This window comes from Salvelinus fontinalis, unplaced genomic scaffold, assembly GCF_029448725.1.
Source record: "Salvelinus fontinalis isolate EN_2023a unplaced genomic scaffold, ASM2944872v1 scaffold_1257, whole genome shotgun sequence".
Lineage (NCBI taxonomy): Eukaryota > Metazoa > Chordata > Actinopteri > Salmoniformes > Salmonidae > Salvelinus > Salvelinus fontinalis.
The window spans coordinates 23,739-39,377 of record NW_026601466.1 but is presented as its reverse complement, the minus strand read 5'-3'; the positions used below and the strand labels follow the sequence as shown (position 1 = coordinate 39,377).

The 15,639-nt window shown below is 47.9% G+C and overlaps 1 protein-coding gene across 2 annotated transcripts in view; it reads right to left on the bottom strand.

Moving 5' to 3' along the window:
- Positions 1-1,836: 1,836 nt before the first annotated feature.
- Positions 1,837-15,639, bottom strand: part of LOC129848886 (TOM1-like protein 2) — a gene marked incomplete at its 3' end in the record, with an annotated part of 26,473 nt that continues 12,670 nt past the window's right edge. For both annotated transcript variants that reach the window (XM_055915986.1, XM_055915985.1), the window contains 8 exon segments: positions 1,837-2,044; positions 3,167-3,209; positions 3,603-3,736; positions 6,239-6,355; positions 7,049-7,234; positions 9,794-9,928; positions 10,805-10,954; positions 11,824-11,902. In XM_055915986.1, the coding sequence (XP_055771961.1) occupies positions 1,837-2,044; positions 3,167-3,209; positions 3,603-3,736; positions 6,239-6,355; positions 7,049-7,234; positions 9,794-9,928; positions 10,805-10,954; positions 11,824-11,902 (1,052 nt within the window).

Sequence of the window (15,639 nt, the reverse complement as noted above, 5' to 3'; positions counted from 1 at the left end):
CACCAGTCCTCTAGAATCAATCATCAGTCATCATCCCGCACCAGTCCTCTAGAATCAATCATCAGTCATCATCCCGCACCAGTCCTCTAGAATCAACGACAGTCATCATCCCGTACCAGTCCTCTAGAATCAACGACAGTCATCCTCCCGCACCAGTCCTCTAGAATCAACGACAGTCATCATCCCGCACCAGTCCTCTAGAATCAACGACAGTCATCATCCCGCACCAGTCCTCTAGAATCAACGACAGTCATCATCCCGCACCAGTCCTCTAGAATCAACGACAGTCATCCTCCCGCACCAGTCCTCTAGAATCAACGACAGTCATCCTCCCGCACCAGTCCTCTAGAATCAACGACAGTCATCCTCCCGCACCAGTCCTCTAGAATCAACGACAGTCATCCTCCCGCACCAGTCCTCTAGAATCAACGACAGTCATCCTCCCGCACCAGTCCTCTAGAATCAACGACAGTCATCATCCCGCACCAGTCCTCTAGAATCAACGACAGTCATCCTCCCGCACCAGTCCTCTAGAATCAACGACAGTCATCCTCCCGCACCAGTCCTCTAGAATCAACGACAGTCATCCTCCCGCACCAGTCCTCTAGAATCAATCATCAGTCATCCTCCCGCACCAGTCCTCTAGAATCAACGACAGTCATCCTCCCGCACCAGTCCTCTAGAATCAACGACAGTCATCATCCCGCACCAGTCCTCTAGAATCAACGACAGTCATTATCCCGCACCAGTCCTCTAGAATCAACGACAGTCATCCTCCCGCACCAGTCCTCTAGAATCAACGACAGTCATCCTCCCGCACCAGTCCTCTAGAATCAACGACAGTCATCCTCCCGCACCAGTCCTCTAGAATCAATCATCAGTCATCCTCCCGCACCAGTCCTCTAGAATCAACGAAAGTCATCCTCCCATACCAGTCCTCTAGAATCAACGACAGTCATCATCCCGCACCAGTCCTCTAGAATCAACGACAGTCATCCTCCCGCACCAGTCCTCTAGAATCAACGACAGTCATCCTCCCGCACCAGTCCTCTAGAATCAACGACAGTCATCCTCCCGCACCAGTCCTCCAGAATCAACGACAGTCATCATCCCGCACCAGTCCTCTAGAATCAATCATTAGTCATCATCCCGCACCAGTCCTCTAGAATCAACGACAGTCATCCTCCCGCACCAGTCCTCTAGAATCAACGACAGTCATCCTCCCGCACCAGTCCTCTAGAATCAACGACAGTCATCCTCCCGCACCAGTCCTCTAGAATCAACGACAGTCATCCTCCCGCACCAGTCCTCTAGAATCAATCATCATTCAGAAGCACCTCTCAAACTCAACTCACTGTGTGTGTCCCAAATGGCACCCTATTCCCTATGGGTCCTGGTCAAAAGTAGTGCACTATATAGGCAATAGGGTGCCATTTGAGACGCCAGCGCTGTAGCGCAAAGGAGCATATTCTCCCCCTTTTTCTCTGTCTCAGGCCTCAGCCAGAGCATAGTGCCACGGAGTGCAGCAACATCATTTAGGCTAACAGAGGAGTCATTTACAGAGACTTATAGAGCAGGGCTTATTTCCCATTAGAGCCCTGATTAGAAACCTTCTTACACTCCACTGCCCTTGTGTGTGTGTGTGTGTGTGTGTGTGTGTGTGTGTGTGTGTGTGTGTGTGTGTGTGTGTGTGTGTGTGTGGCTGCATGTATGGGCGGTGTGTTGCTTGCTATGGGCTATGCATCATTACAGTATAGCGTACCTAGCATCTGGTGCATTTGTATATAGTACACAGAGTATCATTTATGGTCCTATTGAACCATTCCCCATCCTTACCCAGGCCGGCGAGCTGAGTGGACAGAGTTAAGGGACCAGAGGTAGGGTCTTGGATCAGGGTCCGGGCAGGGGAGGCTGTAGCTCCAGCCCTGGGGGCGGTCACAGGGGGGATGCTGGACGGGGGTGTGGAGGTGGCTCGGAGGCTGACCACAGCGGGCGAGCCTGGTGTTAGGTCTATCAGGTTGTCCTCTGTGGCTTCACTCAGCATCTGGAGGGAGACAACAGAACACAGTCAACACACACACAGCGGTGGCTTCTGTAGAGAAAATTAACAGAGGTAGGAGGATGGATGGAGGTAATGGAGATGTCTACTAGTCCAACACATCCCTGTCCTCTACGTTAGACTACGGACAGCAGAGGGCTTTACAAGAGAGAGAGAGAGAGAGAGAGAGAGGGAATATTCTAGTTCTCTGGAACAACAGCACTATATAAAAGGTTCCATGTGAACATGTGGTATGGTCCAATAAGAAGGTCCATACGTGACAGTAGTAAGACATGTTTCAACATTCTCCTCATTGACTCTCTTCATCTCAAGACTGAGCTGGGATAGAATGGAGTGCTGCCATACTTGCCTCCATTAGCTGACCCCGACACAGAGAAACAGAGAAACACAGAGACAGAAAACTGCTATACACATGCAGCAAATCAGCCACAAACACTGACAAATCTAAATCATATCGCATTTCAGAAAATACATAGAGAATGGACTGAAACAAATCAGACAAGCAAATCAAATATTATTTGTCACATGCTTCGTAAATAACAGTTGGAGACTAACAGTGAAATGCTTACTTACCTTTCAAACAACACAGAATATAACAAATTCTTAATATAATAACAAAATTGTAGCACGAGGAATAAATACACAATGAGTAATGATAGCTTGGCTAAATACATGGGCTATCAGTACCAATCTGATGGGCAGGGGTACGAGGTAATTGAGATAGATATGTACATATCGGTAGGGGTAAAGTGACTAGACTACAGGATAATAAACAGTAGCAGCAGTGTATGTGATGAGTGTGGAAATGTGAAAATGTGTGTGTGGCAACAGTGTGCCTGTGTGTACGTGTGTGTACGTGTGTGTGCGCGTGTGTACGTGTGTGTACGTGTGTGTGTGTGTGTGTGTACGTGTGTGTGTGTGTGTGTGTGTACGTGTGTGTGTGCGTGTGTACGTGTGTGTGTGCGCGTGTGTGTGTTGGAGTGTCAGCGTAAAGTAAGCATGCGTGAGTAGAATGCTTTGGTGATCACAACAAACTGACAGATAGTAACATTAATCTCCACTCCTGTTGAGTTGTTCATAGATGTATAGATAAGTGAGATAACTCACCCCGTTATTCTGAGCCGCTCTACCCGACCGGTACCTCTCATACCTGCAACACACCACAAGTCCTTGTAAAGAACACGGAGGCATTGGCATCAATCATACATTTACATCATCTATAAAACATGAACGGAACGCTTTGACTTTTTGAGACCATGGAATCTTTAATAGAAGTGTATATCCAGATAGGTCCCCGAGGCCTAAGATGTTTAACTGTGTTCCTGTAGGGCCTGCTGGAAAAATGTGCTCCACATGCAACATCATGTCACAGCAGATATCCTTGTTCACCAGTGGACTTTGTGTAGCTGTAAGCCTAAGAAGTAGAGTAAGCCTAATTGTGTGTGTGTGTGTGTGTGTGTGTGTGTGTGTGTGTGTGTGTGTGTGTGTGTGTGTGTGTGTGTGTGTGTGTGTGTGTATTGTCATGCCCATGTCTGTGCGTTACCTCTCGTATCGTAGGAAGATGTTGTTGAGGTCGTCGTTGACGTGCAGCAGCTCCTCTGTCACTTCCTCGTTGGAGACCCGGGAGATCAGCTCCACCACCCGCTGCTGCATGGCCCTGCACGTCCTGTTCAGCTCCTACACACACAAACACAATGTGAGGACAGGGCATCACTGATGGAAAGGTGAGTCTGTCTCTCAGAAGGTAGATGACTAGAATTCTCTAAAACAGGTCTCTAGCCAGCAGGTAGCCATACATGTCCATCATTAGACTCAGTTGTGTTACTTAGTAAGAGAAATCACAACACCTACATTTTATTTATTGAATCACAGTTTAACTATTACCTAAAGTCACCTCATAAAACAGTGGAAAGGTCACCTGATTAAAATACATCTATCACACCCTCAGTCACTGCCTGGTATGGCAACTGCTCGGCCTCCGACCGCAAGACACTACAGAGGGTAGTGCGAACGGCCCAGAACATCACTGGGACCAAGCTTCCTGCCATCCAGAACCTCTATACCAGGCGGTGTCAGAGGAAGGCCCTAAAAATTGTCAAAGACTCCAGCCACGATAGTCATAGACTGTTCTCTCTGCTACCGCATGGCAAGCGGTTCCGGAGCACCAAGTCTAGGTCCAAGAGGCTTCTAAACAGCTTCTACCCACAAGCCATAAGACTCCTGAACAGCTAATCAAATGGCTACCCAGACTATTTGCATTGCCACTCCCCCTCATTTACACTGCTGCTACTCTCTGTTGTTATCATCTATGCATAGTCACTGTAATAACTGTACCTACATGTACACAGTACCTCAACTAACCGGTGCCCCCACACATTGACTCTGTACCGGTACACCCCTGTATATAGTCTCGCTATTGTTATTTTACTGCTGCTCTTTAATTAATTGTTACTTTTAATTACTTGTTACTTTTAACAAGATCAGCATCCAGGGACAACTTCACCCTACACCAACTGTCACTTAAGCAAGTACAGTAATATTTGTTGTTCCCCTCTCCTCACCCCTAGAGCGGTGGTACTACTCCCCCTAGAGCAGTGGTACTATGGTGGTACTACCCTCCCTAGAGCGGTGGTACTACCCTCCCTAGAGCGGTGGTACTACCCTCCCTAGAGCGGTGGTACTACTCCCCCTAGAGCGGTGGTACTACTCCCCCTAGAGCGGTGGTACTACTCCCCCTAGAGCGGTGGCACTACTCCCCCTAGAGCGGTGGCACTACTCCCCCTAGAGCGGTGGTACTACTCCCCCTAGAGCGGTGGCACTACTCCCCCTAGAGCGGTGGCACTACTCCCCCTAGAGCGGTGGCACTACTCCCCCTAGAGCGGTGGCACTACTCCCCCTAGAGCGGTGGCACTACTCCCCCTAGAGCGGTGGCACTACTCCCCCCTAGAGCGGTGGCACTACTCCCCCCTAGAGCGGTGGCACTACTCCCCCTAGAGCGGTGGCACTACTCCCCCTAGAGCGGTGGCACTACTCCCCCTAGAGCGGTGGCACTACACCCCCCTAAAGCGGTGGCACTACACCCCCCTAGAGCGGTGGCACTACTCCCCCTAGAGCGGTGGCACTACTCCCCCTAGAGCGGTGGCACTACTCCCCCTAGAGCGGTGGTACTACTCCCTCTAGAGCGGTGGTACTACACCCCCTAGAGCGGTGGTACTACGCCCCCTAGAGCGGTGGTACTACTCCCCCTAGAGTGATGGTAACCTAGTGGAAAGTTTGCTGGATTGTATCCCTGAGCTACAAGGTAAAATCTGTTTCATGCCCCTGAACAAGGCAGTTAACCCACTGTTCCCCGGGTGCCGAAGACGTGGATGTCGATTAAGGCAGCCCTCCCCCCGCACCTCTCTGATTCAGAGGGGTTGGGTTAAATGAGAAAGACACATTTCAGTTGAATGCATTCAGTTGTACAACTGACTAGGTATCCCCCTTTCCCCTAAAGTGGTGGTGCTACCCCTAGAGTGGTGGTACTACTCCCCCTAGAGTGGTGGTACCATTCCCCCTAGAGTGGTGGTACTGTGGTGGTACTACTCCCCCTAGTGGGCTAAATGAGTTCCAACACATTTCAGTTGAGCAGCAGGGTGACTACGGCAGGGAACGTTTAAACTTGTATTTAGGGGTAAAAAAATAAAAAAAATAAACAGATGGAGTGCTATTTTATTTTATTTTTATGTTTTGTGCACTACCCAGCTGTCTCAAATTCTCAATGATGAAAAGCTTCCACAGTGAGGACCAGTGACATATTTTTAGTAGGATAAGGCTGAGGGGGCGTCAGAGAAATAGAATTACTAGAATGAATGTCCCCATGCAAGTCAATGTTGTGGAATTCTGAGGGCCTCCCAAGTGGCGCAGTGGTCTAAGGCACTGCATCACAGTGCTCGCTGTGCCACTATAGATCCTGGGTTCGAGTCCAGACTCTGTCGAGGCCGACCGGGAGACCCATGGGGCGGCGCACAATTGGCCCAGTATCAGCAAAAATGTTGGAAAATGGTGTGTAATTATATTTCTATGGGGATGTAGTATCTGACCCGGAGTTATAGAAATATAATTAATAGAATGGGCATCCCCATTCAAGTCAATGTTCTATAATTGTATTTTTATGCTGGGTGTAGTCCATTTTCTGACCTGAAGGAGTTCCAGGTCCGAGGAGTCCTCCTGTCCAGGCACCATCTCAGTCAGCATCTCTGACATCACTTTGGTGTTTCCCCTCACAATGTCCAGTTCACTGCGCAGCCGGGCGATCTGAGGAGGACACACAGGGGTCAAGGGTCAGAGAGAGAAAGTATTCCCTGATCTGATCAAAGCTAAGTGGAGGCACCCTTGCTTTTGCCCATCCTCGCATGTTAGATCAGTGTGTATAAGGTAGTTGTTGTGAAATTGTTAGATTACTTGTTAGATATTACTGCACGGTCGGAACTAGAAGCAGAAGCATTTCGCTGCACTCGCATTAACATCTGCTAACCATGCGTGTGTGACCAATACAATATGATAACACCCAGGACGAAAGGAAGAATGTATATTGACAGTTTTCAAACAGGGCCCAAGATTGTGCATAAAGGCCTACAGGATGCGTCTCAATTCTTTTAATATCCTTTCCTTCATCCTCACTAACATATTAGAACTTGATAGGTGAAAACAACTGCCATACAGTATGGTTCTCACATATCATGTCATACCAGTGCAGTTGAAGTAGAGTAGGGGGAAGAGAGGGGAGGAGAGGAGAGGAAGGGAAGAGAGGAGAGGGGATGCCAATTAACATTAGTGAGATGCACTCCCGTATTATGCATATCAAGTTCTTTGACGCAACCCTCAGGACAGGAGATAATAGTTTTTTTATTGGGCAACATCCAGTCAGTTCTTTTCCGTTTTGGGCCAAATGAACATGACCCTGGCAGTAGTTTAACATTAGCTGTCAGAGGCCATCTTTATCCTCACCTGTTCAGGGTTGGCGGTGATAGGGCCCTGTACGTTGGGGATGTGTGGTATCTGTAGGACAGGGGTGAGGGGGGCGGGGGCCGGAGCCGGGGCGGCTACAGGCTTGGGGAGGGTGGCTGTGGCTGCAGCGAGGGGCTGGATGGGGGCTTTGTACTTTAGTACAGCTGGGTCCACCTCTGGTAGACCCTGTAGAGAGAACACAACATGTAGTTAGTTAGTAGAGCTCTGTAGAGAGAACACAACATGTAGTTAGTTAGTAGAGCTCTGTAGAGAGAACACAACATGTAGTTAGATAGTAGAGCTCTGTAGAGAGAACACAACATGTAGTTAGTTAGTAGAGCTCTGTAGAGAGAACACAACATGTAGTTAGTTAGTAGAGCTCTGTAGAGAGAACACAACATGTAGTTAGTTAGTAGAGCTCTGTAGAGAGAACACAACATGTAGTTAGATAGTAGAGCTCTGTAGAGAGAACACAACATGTAGTTAGATAGTAGAGCTCTGTAGAGAGAACACAACATGTAGTTAGATAGTAGAGCTCTGTAGAGAGAACACAACATGTAGTTAGTTAGTAGAGCTCTGTAGAGAGAACACAACATGTAGTTAGTTAGTAGAGCTCTGTAGAGAGAACACAACATGTAGTTAGATAGTAGAGCTCTGTAGAGAGAACACAACATGTAGTTAGATAGTAGAGCTCTGTAGAGAGAACACAACATGTAGTTAGATAGTAGAGCTCTGTAGAGAGAACACAACATGTAGTTAGTAGAGCTCTGTAGAGAGAACACAACATGTAGGTAGTAGAGCTCTGTAGAGAGAACACAACATGTAGTTAGTAGAGCTCTGTAGAGAGAACACAACATGTAGTTAGTTAGTAGAGCTCTGTAGAGAGAACACAACATGTAGTTAGTTAGTAGAGCTCTGTAGAGAGAACACAACATGTAGTTAGTTAGTAGAGCTCTGTAGAGAGAACACAACATGTAGTTAGTAGAGCTCTGTAGAGAGAACACAACATGTAGTTAGTTAGTAGAGCTCTGTAGAGAGAACACAACATGTAGTTAGTAGAGCTCTGTAGAGAGAACACAACATGTAGTTAGTTAGTAGAGCTCTGTAGAGAGAACACAACATGTAGTTAGTTAGTAGAGCTCTGTAGAGAGAACACAACATGTAGTTAGTTAGTAGAGCTCTGTAGAGAGAACACAACATGTAGTTAGTAGAGCTCTGTAGAGAGAACACAACATGTAGTTAGTTAGTAGAGCTCTGTAGAGAGAACACAACATGTAGTTAGATAGTAGAGCTCTGTAGAGAGAACACAACATGTAGTTAGTTAGTAGAGCTAACACAACATGTAGTTAGTTAGTAGAGCTCTGTAGAGAGAACACAACATGTAGTTAGTTAGTAGAGCTCTGTAGAGAGAACACAACATGTAGTTAGTAGAGCTCTGTAGAGAGAACACAACATGTAGTTAGTTAGTAGAGCTCTGTAGAGAGAACACAACATGTAGTTAGTTAGTAGAGCTCTGTGTGTGTGTGTGTGTGTGTGTGTGTGTGTGTGTGTGTGTGTGTGTGTGTGTGTGTGTGTGTGTGTGTGTGTGTGTGTGTGTGTGTGTGTGTGTGTGTGTGTGTGTGTGTGTGTGTGTGTGTGCGCGTGTTGGGTCTCACCCTCTGTGGTGTGTGGATGCGTTTTGGGTCTCACCCTCTGTGGTGTGTGTGTGCGCGTGCTGGGTCTCACCCTCTGTGGTGTGTGTGCGCGTGCTGGGTCTCACCCTCTGTGGTGTGTGGACGCGTGCTGGGTCTCACCCTCTGTGGTGTGTGGACGCGTGCTGGGTCTCACCCTCTGTGGTGTGTGGACGCGTGCTGGGTCTCACCCTCTGTGGTGTGTGGACGCGTCCTGGGTCTCACCCTCTGTGGTGTGTGGACGCGTGCTGGGTCTCACCCTCTGTGGTGTGTGGACGCGTGCTGGGTCTCACCCTCTGTGGTGTGTGGACGCGTGCTGGGTCTCACCCTCTGTGGTGTGTGGACGCGTGCTGGGTCTCACCCTCTGTGGTGTGTGGACGCGTGCTGGGTCTCACCCTCTGTGGTGTGTGGATGCGTGCTGGGTCTCACCCTCTGTGGTGTGTGGATGCGTGCTGGGTCTCACCCTCTGTGGTGTGTGGATGCGTGCTGGGTCTCACCCTCTGTGGTGTGTGGATGCGTGCTGGGTCTCACCCTCTGTGGTGTGTGGATGCGTGCTGGGTCTCACCCTCTGTGGTGTGTGGATGCGTGCTGGGTCTCACCCTCTGTGGTGTGTGGATGCGTGCTGGGTCTCACCCTCTGTGGTGTGTGGATGCGTGCTGGGTCTCACCCTCTGTGGTGTGTGGATGCGTGCTGGGTCTCACCCTCTGTGGTGTGTGGATGCGTGCTGGGTCTCACCCTCTGTGGTGTGTGGATGCGTGCTGGGTCTCACCCTCTGTGGTGTGTGGATGCGTGCTGGGTCTCACCCTCTGTGGTGTGTGGATGCGTGCTGGGTCTCACCCTCTGTGGTGTGTGGATGCGTGCTGGGTCTCACCCTCTGTGGTGTGTGGATGCGTGCTGGGTCTCACCCTCTGTGGTGTGTGGGTGCGTGTTGGGTCTCACCCTCTGTGGTGTGTGGATGCGTGTTGAGTCTCACCCTCTGTGGTGTGTGGTTGTGTGTTGGGTCTCACCCTCTGTGGTGTGTGGATGTGTGTTGGGTCTCACCCTCTGTGGTGTGTGGATGTGTGTTGGGTCTCACCCTCTGTGGTGTGTGGATGGGTGACAGAGCATCCAGGTCAGCCATGGGGAACTCTATGCCTTTCCTCTTCAGCTCCTCATAAATATGGACCACCCCCGTCAGGTCAGGACTACTCCTGAAGGCATCCGCCCAGGCCTGGCAACACACAGACAAACACAGAATAAAGGCCTGTCCGGGTCAGGGTTACTCCTGAAGGCATCCGCCCAGGCCTGGCAACACACAGACAAACACAGAATAAAGGCCTGTGTGGGTCAGGGCTACTCCTGAAGGCATCCGCCCAGGCCTGGCAACACACAGACAAACACAGAATAAAGGCCTGTCCGGGTCAGGGCTACTCCTGAAGGCATCCCCCCAGGCCTGGCAACACACAGACAAACACAGAATAAAGGCCTGTCCGGGTCAGGGCTACTCCTGAAGGCATCCGCCCAGGCCTGGCAACACACAGACAAACACAGAATAAAGGCCTGTCCGGGTCAGGGCTACTCCTGAAGGCATCCGCCCAGGCCTGCCAACACACAGAATAAAGGCCTGTCCGGGTCAGGGCTACTCCTGAAGGCATCCGCCCAGGCCTGGCAACACACAAACAGAGAATAAGGTCTGGAAACAACCCCGAGCCGTTACATCCTGGTGGACATCTGAGAGGAGTGGATAGATGAAGGCCAAATGGTGAGGGCCCAGGTGTTGAGTTGCTGACTTCAGTCCTGTGTGTGTGTTCAGTCTCTGGTTACCTGCCTGGAGCTGCTCAGGTACAAGGTGTCCTCTCTCCTCCTCTCACTGTATTTAGAGAGGTTTGTTTGAGGTGTCTGGACTCATTTTGGATGTAGGGTTTTCCAAACTGCTTCAGCCTGGCCTCTTACAGCTCTCTGTCTAATGTGTGAGAGATGGGAGGTTGGAGCTCCACCTTGCTCTTTGATGGGCTTGGTGAAATGTTCATCATGTTGTTATACCTACCCACTTCTCTCAGATGTAAAAGTACCTAGGGGTTTCTTAGATAGATATCATGTGCTGTACCTGGATCAGAGCCAGGACTTTGTCCTGTACGATGGTGGGGGGGTTGGTTTTGGGGGAGATGATTTTGACGAGGACACCATCAATGAAGTCCCGGTTAGCCACGAGGACGTGAAACCGGTGGCCGCAGTTCTTTACACACGTCTCCAGCACCTGGAGATGGAAAGATAGAGGTAAAACAGAAAGTTTACATATATCCTTTCTGTTTCCCATGCCAATAAAGCCCCTTAAATTGAAATTGAGAGAGAGAGAAAACATCAGAAAGTAAGAAAGTATGATAGAGAGAGAGAAACTCCCTGTAAGAAGAGAAGTGTGCTCAGATATTGATAAAGAGCTGACTTCTGTCATCTGACACGGAATACAGGAGCTTTGATGCAGCTAAAGAAAATCAAGATCCACATAAACAAAATAAAATATGAAGACAGAAAAAAACATAAGTTGAGAAATCGCCTGAGGGAGAAGTCACAGTGAGACACAGCAGACACAGCTAATTCATGAACGTGTGTTGGTGGCTTTTTGAAGCTCAGGAGTTAAGAACAAGTGTAACAGATAATAGCACTGTCCTAGTTAAGCATGCAGGCGTGTTTGCAAATGTGGTAAGTGTGCTCTAAATGTGAAATGTCTATTTATCTGTTTCTCTTCCCAGAGACGAGGTTGTTGTTGAGGGTGAGTTCAGACAATAAGCATCACTTAGATCTAGGCCTAGTTCTGGACGGATTCGCTCTCTGTCCCTGCTGGTGTGCTCATCCAGTGTTCTCCAAATGGTGGGTCTTCAGCGCTTTGTGACAACTGCCGACGTATAATGGGCTTTAGAAAATACTTCTAATTGATTGGTCAAGTTTTACCGCTGGGTAGCAGATTGTGGGCTCAAGACATTCCAAAACATCTCCAGATGCACTTGGACACATGATCAGTGATGTAACCTGCATGTTTCAGGCTTTTCAACACCACACACCCTCTATTGTTCATCTGAAAATATTTAGGTGGGTCAACGTTGGGATCCCAAGTAGAGCCTGTCTCACCGTCAATCCTAGCATCACCTCCCGGTAGTTCCTGTTCCCACTCAGTCTCTTCTTCAGCGCCCGGATGGCGTCTTTAGGCCTGCAGGAACACAACACATAGAAACTTAGCTAAGCACACAGATATCCTGTTAGCGTTCTGTAAGTCATTCTATGATTAACCAGCTAATCTTAAAATGTAAGGTAAAAGTATGCATGGCATTCTTGGATTAGCATAAGGCTTTGGTCATGCTATCAACTCAACCCGTTAAACCCTGTAAAAGTTTGAAATAATTTGAAATAATTGTGTTATTTCCTTATAATTGCTGGTTAAAAATATAATTTACACAGGACCTTCTAATCTGCAGGTTTTGCATGGATGGAGTTTTGGCTTGCCTGGTGACATCACTAAGCAGTATACAATAATAGACCAATAACAAAGACAGTTCCAAACCAATAACAGATAGTTTTGAGGTTACATATCCCTCCTATTAAGCCCCTCCCATTAGGCCCTTTCTCAGACCAGCTCCCAGACAATCCTAGCAAAATTCTTGCTTGAGAATAGTTTTGCTAAAAAAGCTATAGATTTTTTTCTTTCTTACCATTTTAATTAACAACTATTACTACAGTAATGTACTTAATTTTTACCCATAAATGATTTGACATTGAGATCAAAATCAGCTGCATTGGGCTTTTTTTTTTTAAATCACCACATAGATCTGAGCTTCTAAACTCAGCAAAAAAATAAACGTCCTCATGTGTCAACTGTGTTTATTTTCAGCAAACTGTTATGTTCATACAAATATTTACAAGATTCAACAACTGAGAAACTGAAAAAGTTCCACAAACACGTGACTAACAGAAATGGAATAATGTGTCCCTGAACAAAGTGGGGGGGGGTCAAAATCAAAAGTAACAGTCAGTATCTGGTGTGGCGACCAGCTGCATTAAGTACTGCAGTTCATCTCCTCCTCATGGACTGCACCAGATTTGCCACTTCTTGCTGTGAGATGTTACCCCACTCTTCCACCAAGGCACCTGCAAGTTCCCAGACATTTCTGGGGGGGAATGGCCCTAGCCCTCACCCTCCAATCCAACAGGTCCCAGACGTACTCAGTGGGTTTGAGATCTGGGCTCTACGCTGGCCATGGCAGAACACTGACATTCCTGTCTAGCAGGAAATCAGCCATACTGCTTGTTCTGTGCGTTGTGGCATTGTCATGCTGGAGGGTCATGTCAGGATGAGCCTGCAGGAAGGGTTCCACATGAGGGAGGAGGATGTCTTCCCTGTAATGCACAGCATTGAGATTGCCTGCAATGACAACAAGCTCAGTCCGATGATGCTGTGACACACCACCCCAGACCATGACAGACCCTCCACCTCCAAATCGATCCCGCTCCAGAGTATAGGCCTCAGTGTAACGCTCATTCCTTCGACGATAAACGCGAATCCGACCATCACCCCTGGTGATACAAAACCGCGACTCGTCAGTGAAGAGCACTTTTTGCCAGTCCTGTCTGGTCCAGCAATGGTGGGTTTGTGCCCATAGGCGACATTGTTGCCGAGAACATGCCTTGTCTGGTGAGAACCTGCCTTACAACAGGCCTACAAGCCCTCAGTCTAGCCTCTCAGCCTATTGCGGACAGTCTGAGCACTGATGGAGGGATTGTGCGTTCCTGGTGTAACTCGGGCAGTTGTTGTTGCCATCCTGTACCTGTCCCGCAGGTGTGATGTTTGGATGTACCGATCCTGTGCAGGTGTTGTTACACGTGGTCTGCCACTGCGAGGACGATCAGCTGTCCGTCCTGTCTCCCTGTAGCGCTGTCACAGTACGGACATTGCAATTTATTGACCTGGCCACATCTGCAGTCCTCATGCCTCCTTGCAGCATGCCTATGGCACGTTCACGTAGATGAGCATGGACCCTGGGCATCTTTCTTTTGGTGTTTTTCAGAGTCAGTAGAAAGGCCTCTTTAGTGTCCTAAGTTTTCATAACTGTGACCTTAATTGCCTACCGTCTGTAAGCTGTTAGTGTCTTAACGACAGGTGAGTGTTCATGAATTGCTTATGGTTCATTGAACAAGCATGTTTAAACCCTTTACAAAGAAGATCTGTGAAGTTATTTCGATTTTTACGAATTATCTTTGAAAGACAGGGTCCTGAAAAAGGGACGTTTCTTTTTTTGCTGAGTTTATATCTGTCTTTCTGCCTGCCTGTCTGTTTGCCCTATAGAAAGATCAAAGCTAATCTTAACAGAGAAAGCTCTGTGTTACAGATGAGGTAATGAGCTTCCATGAACCTCTCTCTGAACTCTGGAGCTCTGTGAAGTTTCAGAGGAGAGATGAGAGTGTGTATATCCCTGTCTGTGACAGCCATGGCTGAGTGTATGCAGTGGATAAAACATTAACGGAGTAGTGCTCAGGCAGTAGTCTCACTGATATGCTCTCTCACTGACACTAGTGGATCCTATGGGAGGAAGTTGAGGCCTTCAGACACAAACAGACTACAGAAAGAGAGGAGCTCAGGGAATACTGGTGTGCATGGGTGTTACATCATCTCAAAAGTTCCACTTCCAGAAGTTTCAGGTAGGCAGTCTATGTTTATCTGTCTGATAAGTGGCATTAGTGCAGCTAGCTGGCATTTCTTCCACATGCATGTCATTGTCTGAACCTAAAGATGATTGCCTGCATGCCATTCAGTTGTCACCATGTCTGACTTCCTACACTAACACAATACACAAAGGCAATAGTAATTTGTTACTTGGTAGCCTTCACACTCAAATTACACAACGCTTCAAGTAGGCAGTGGAAGTTGTAATGGAGGCGAGGGACTGATATATCTCAAAAGACATGGGTCATTTTTTCCCCTGGATTATACTGAATAATGTGTTCTCCCAGGACTTCAGAAAGCTAGCCAGTAGACAGTCATACCTGACCTGTTAACCACTGTGACTGGAACACAAGACACTCCAGTGTTCAGTCAAGCAGAATAGAGTAACTGGGGCTGCCAGTGAAAGTCTCAGTGTGTGTGTGTGTGTGTGTGTGTGTGTGCCAAAGCCTGAGTGCATGTGGGCATGAGGAATGTGAGAGACAGAAAGGGAGAGAGAAAAAAGATAGAGAAAGGGGAAGCAGAAGAATGATTCGGGGAAGAGGAAAGAATTGTAGGTTTGAATCCCTCCAGTTGTTCCTAGAGGTCACAGCACTCAACCAATTCAGGAGTCAACAACAACTTTTATCTCATTCAGCTCAAAGAAAAGTTAACGCTAATTAGTAAAAAAGGACATTTTCTCATTCCATTCTATCTGCACTGCAGCTTGACCCTGTGCTTGTCTCAACTGCATGTGTGATGTGTGCCATGTAGAGAGTTTGAGAGCAGAGCAGAAGACAAATGTCTGTTGTTCACTATAACTAATGGACAATAAAGTTGTATTGTATTTGTGCACATCTTTTGTATGTTATTTTTGAGTGTGATAAGAGGTTTGTGTTTGTGCGAGTGACTTGTTCAGTCAATCAGTAAGGCAGCCAGTGAGCACGTCTTTCAGCCAGTGAGCCCGTCTTTCAGCCAGTCTTTCAGCCAGTGAGCCAATCAGTTCGTCCATCTTTCAGTCAGTCAGTCTTTCAGTCAGTCAGTCAGTCAGTCATTCTTTCAGTCAGTCAGTCAGTCAGTCAGTCAGTCATTCTTTCAGTCAGTCAGTCAGTCAGTCAGTCAGTCATTCTTTCAGTCAGTCAGTCAGTCAGTCAGTCAGTCAGTCAGTCAGTCAGTCAGTCAGTCAGTCAGTCAGTCATTCTTTCAGTCAGTCAGTCAGTCATTCTTTCAGTCAGTCAGTCAGTCATTCTTTC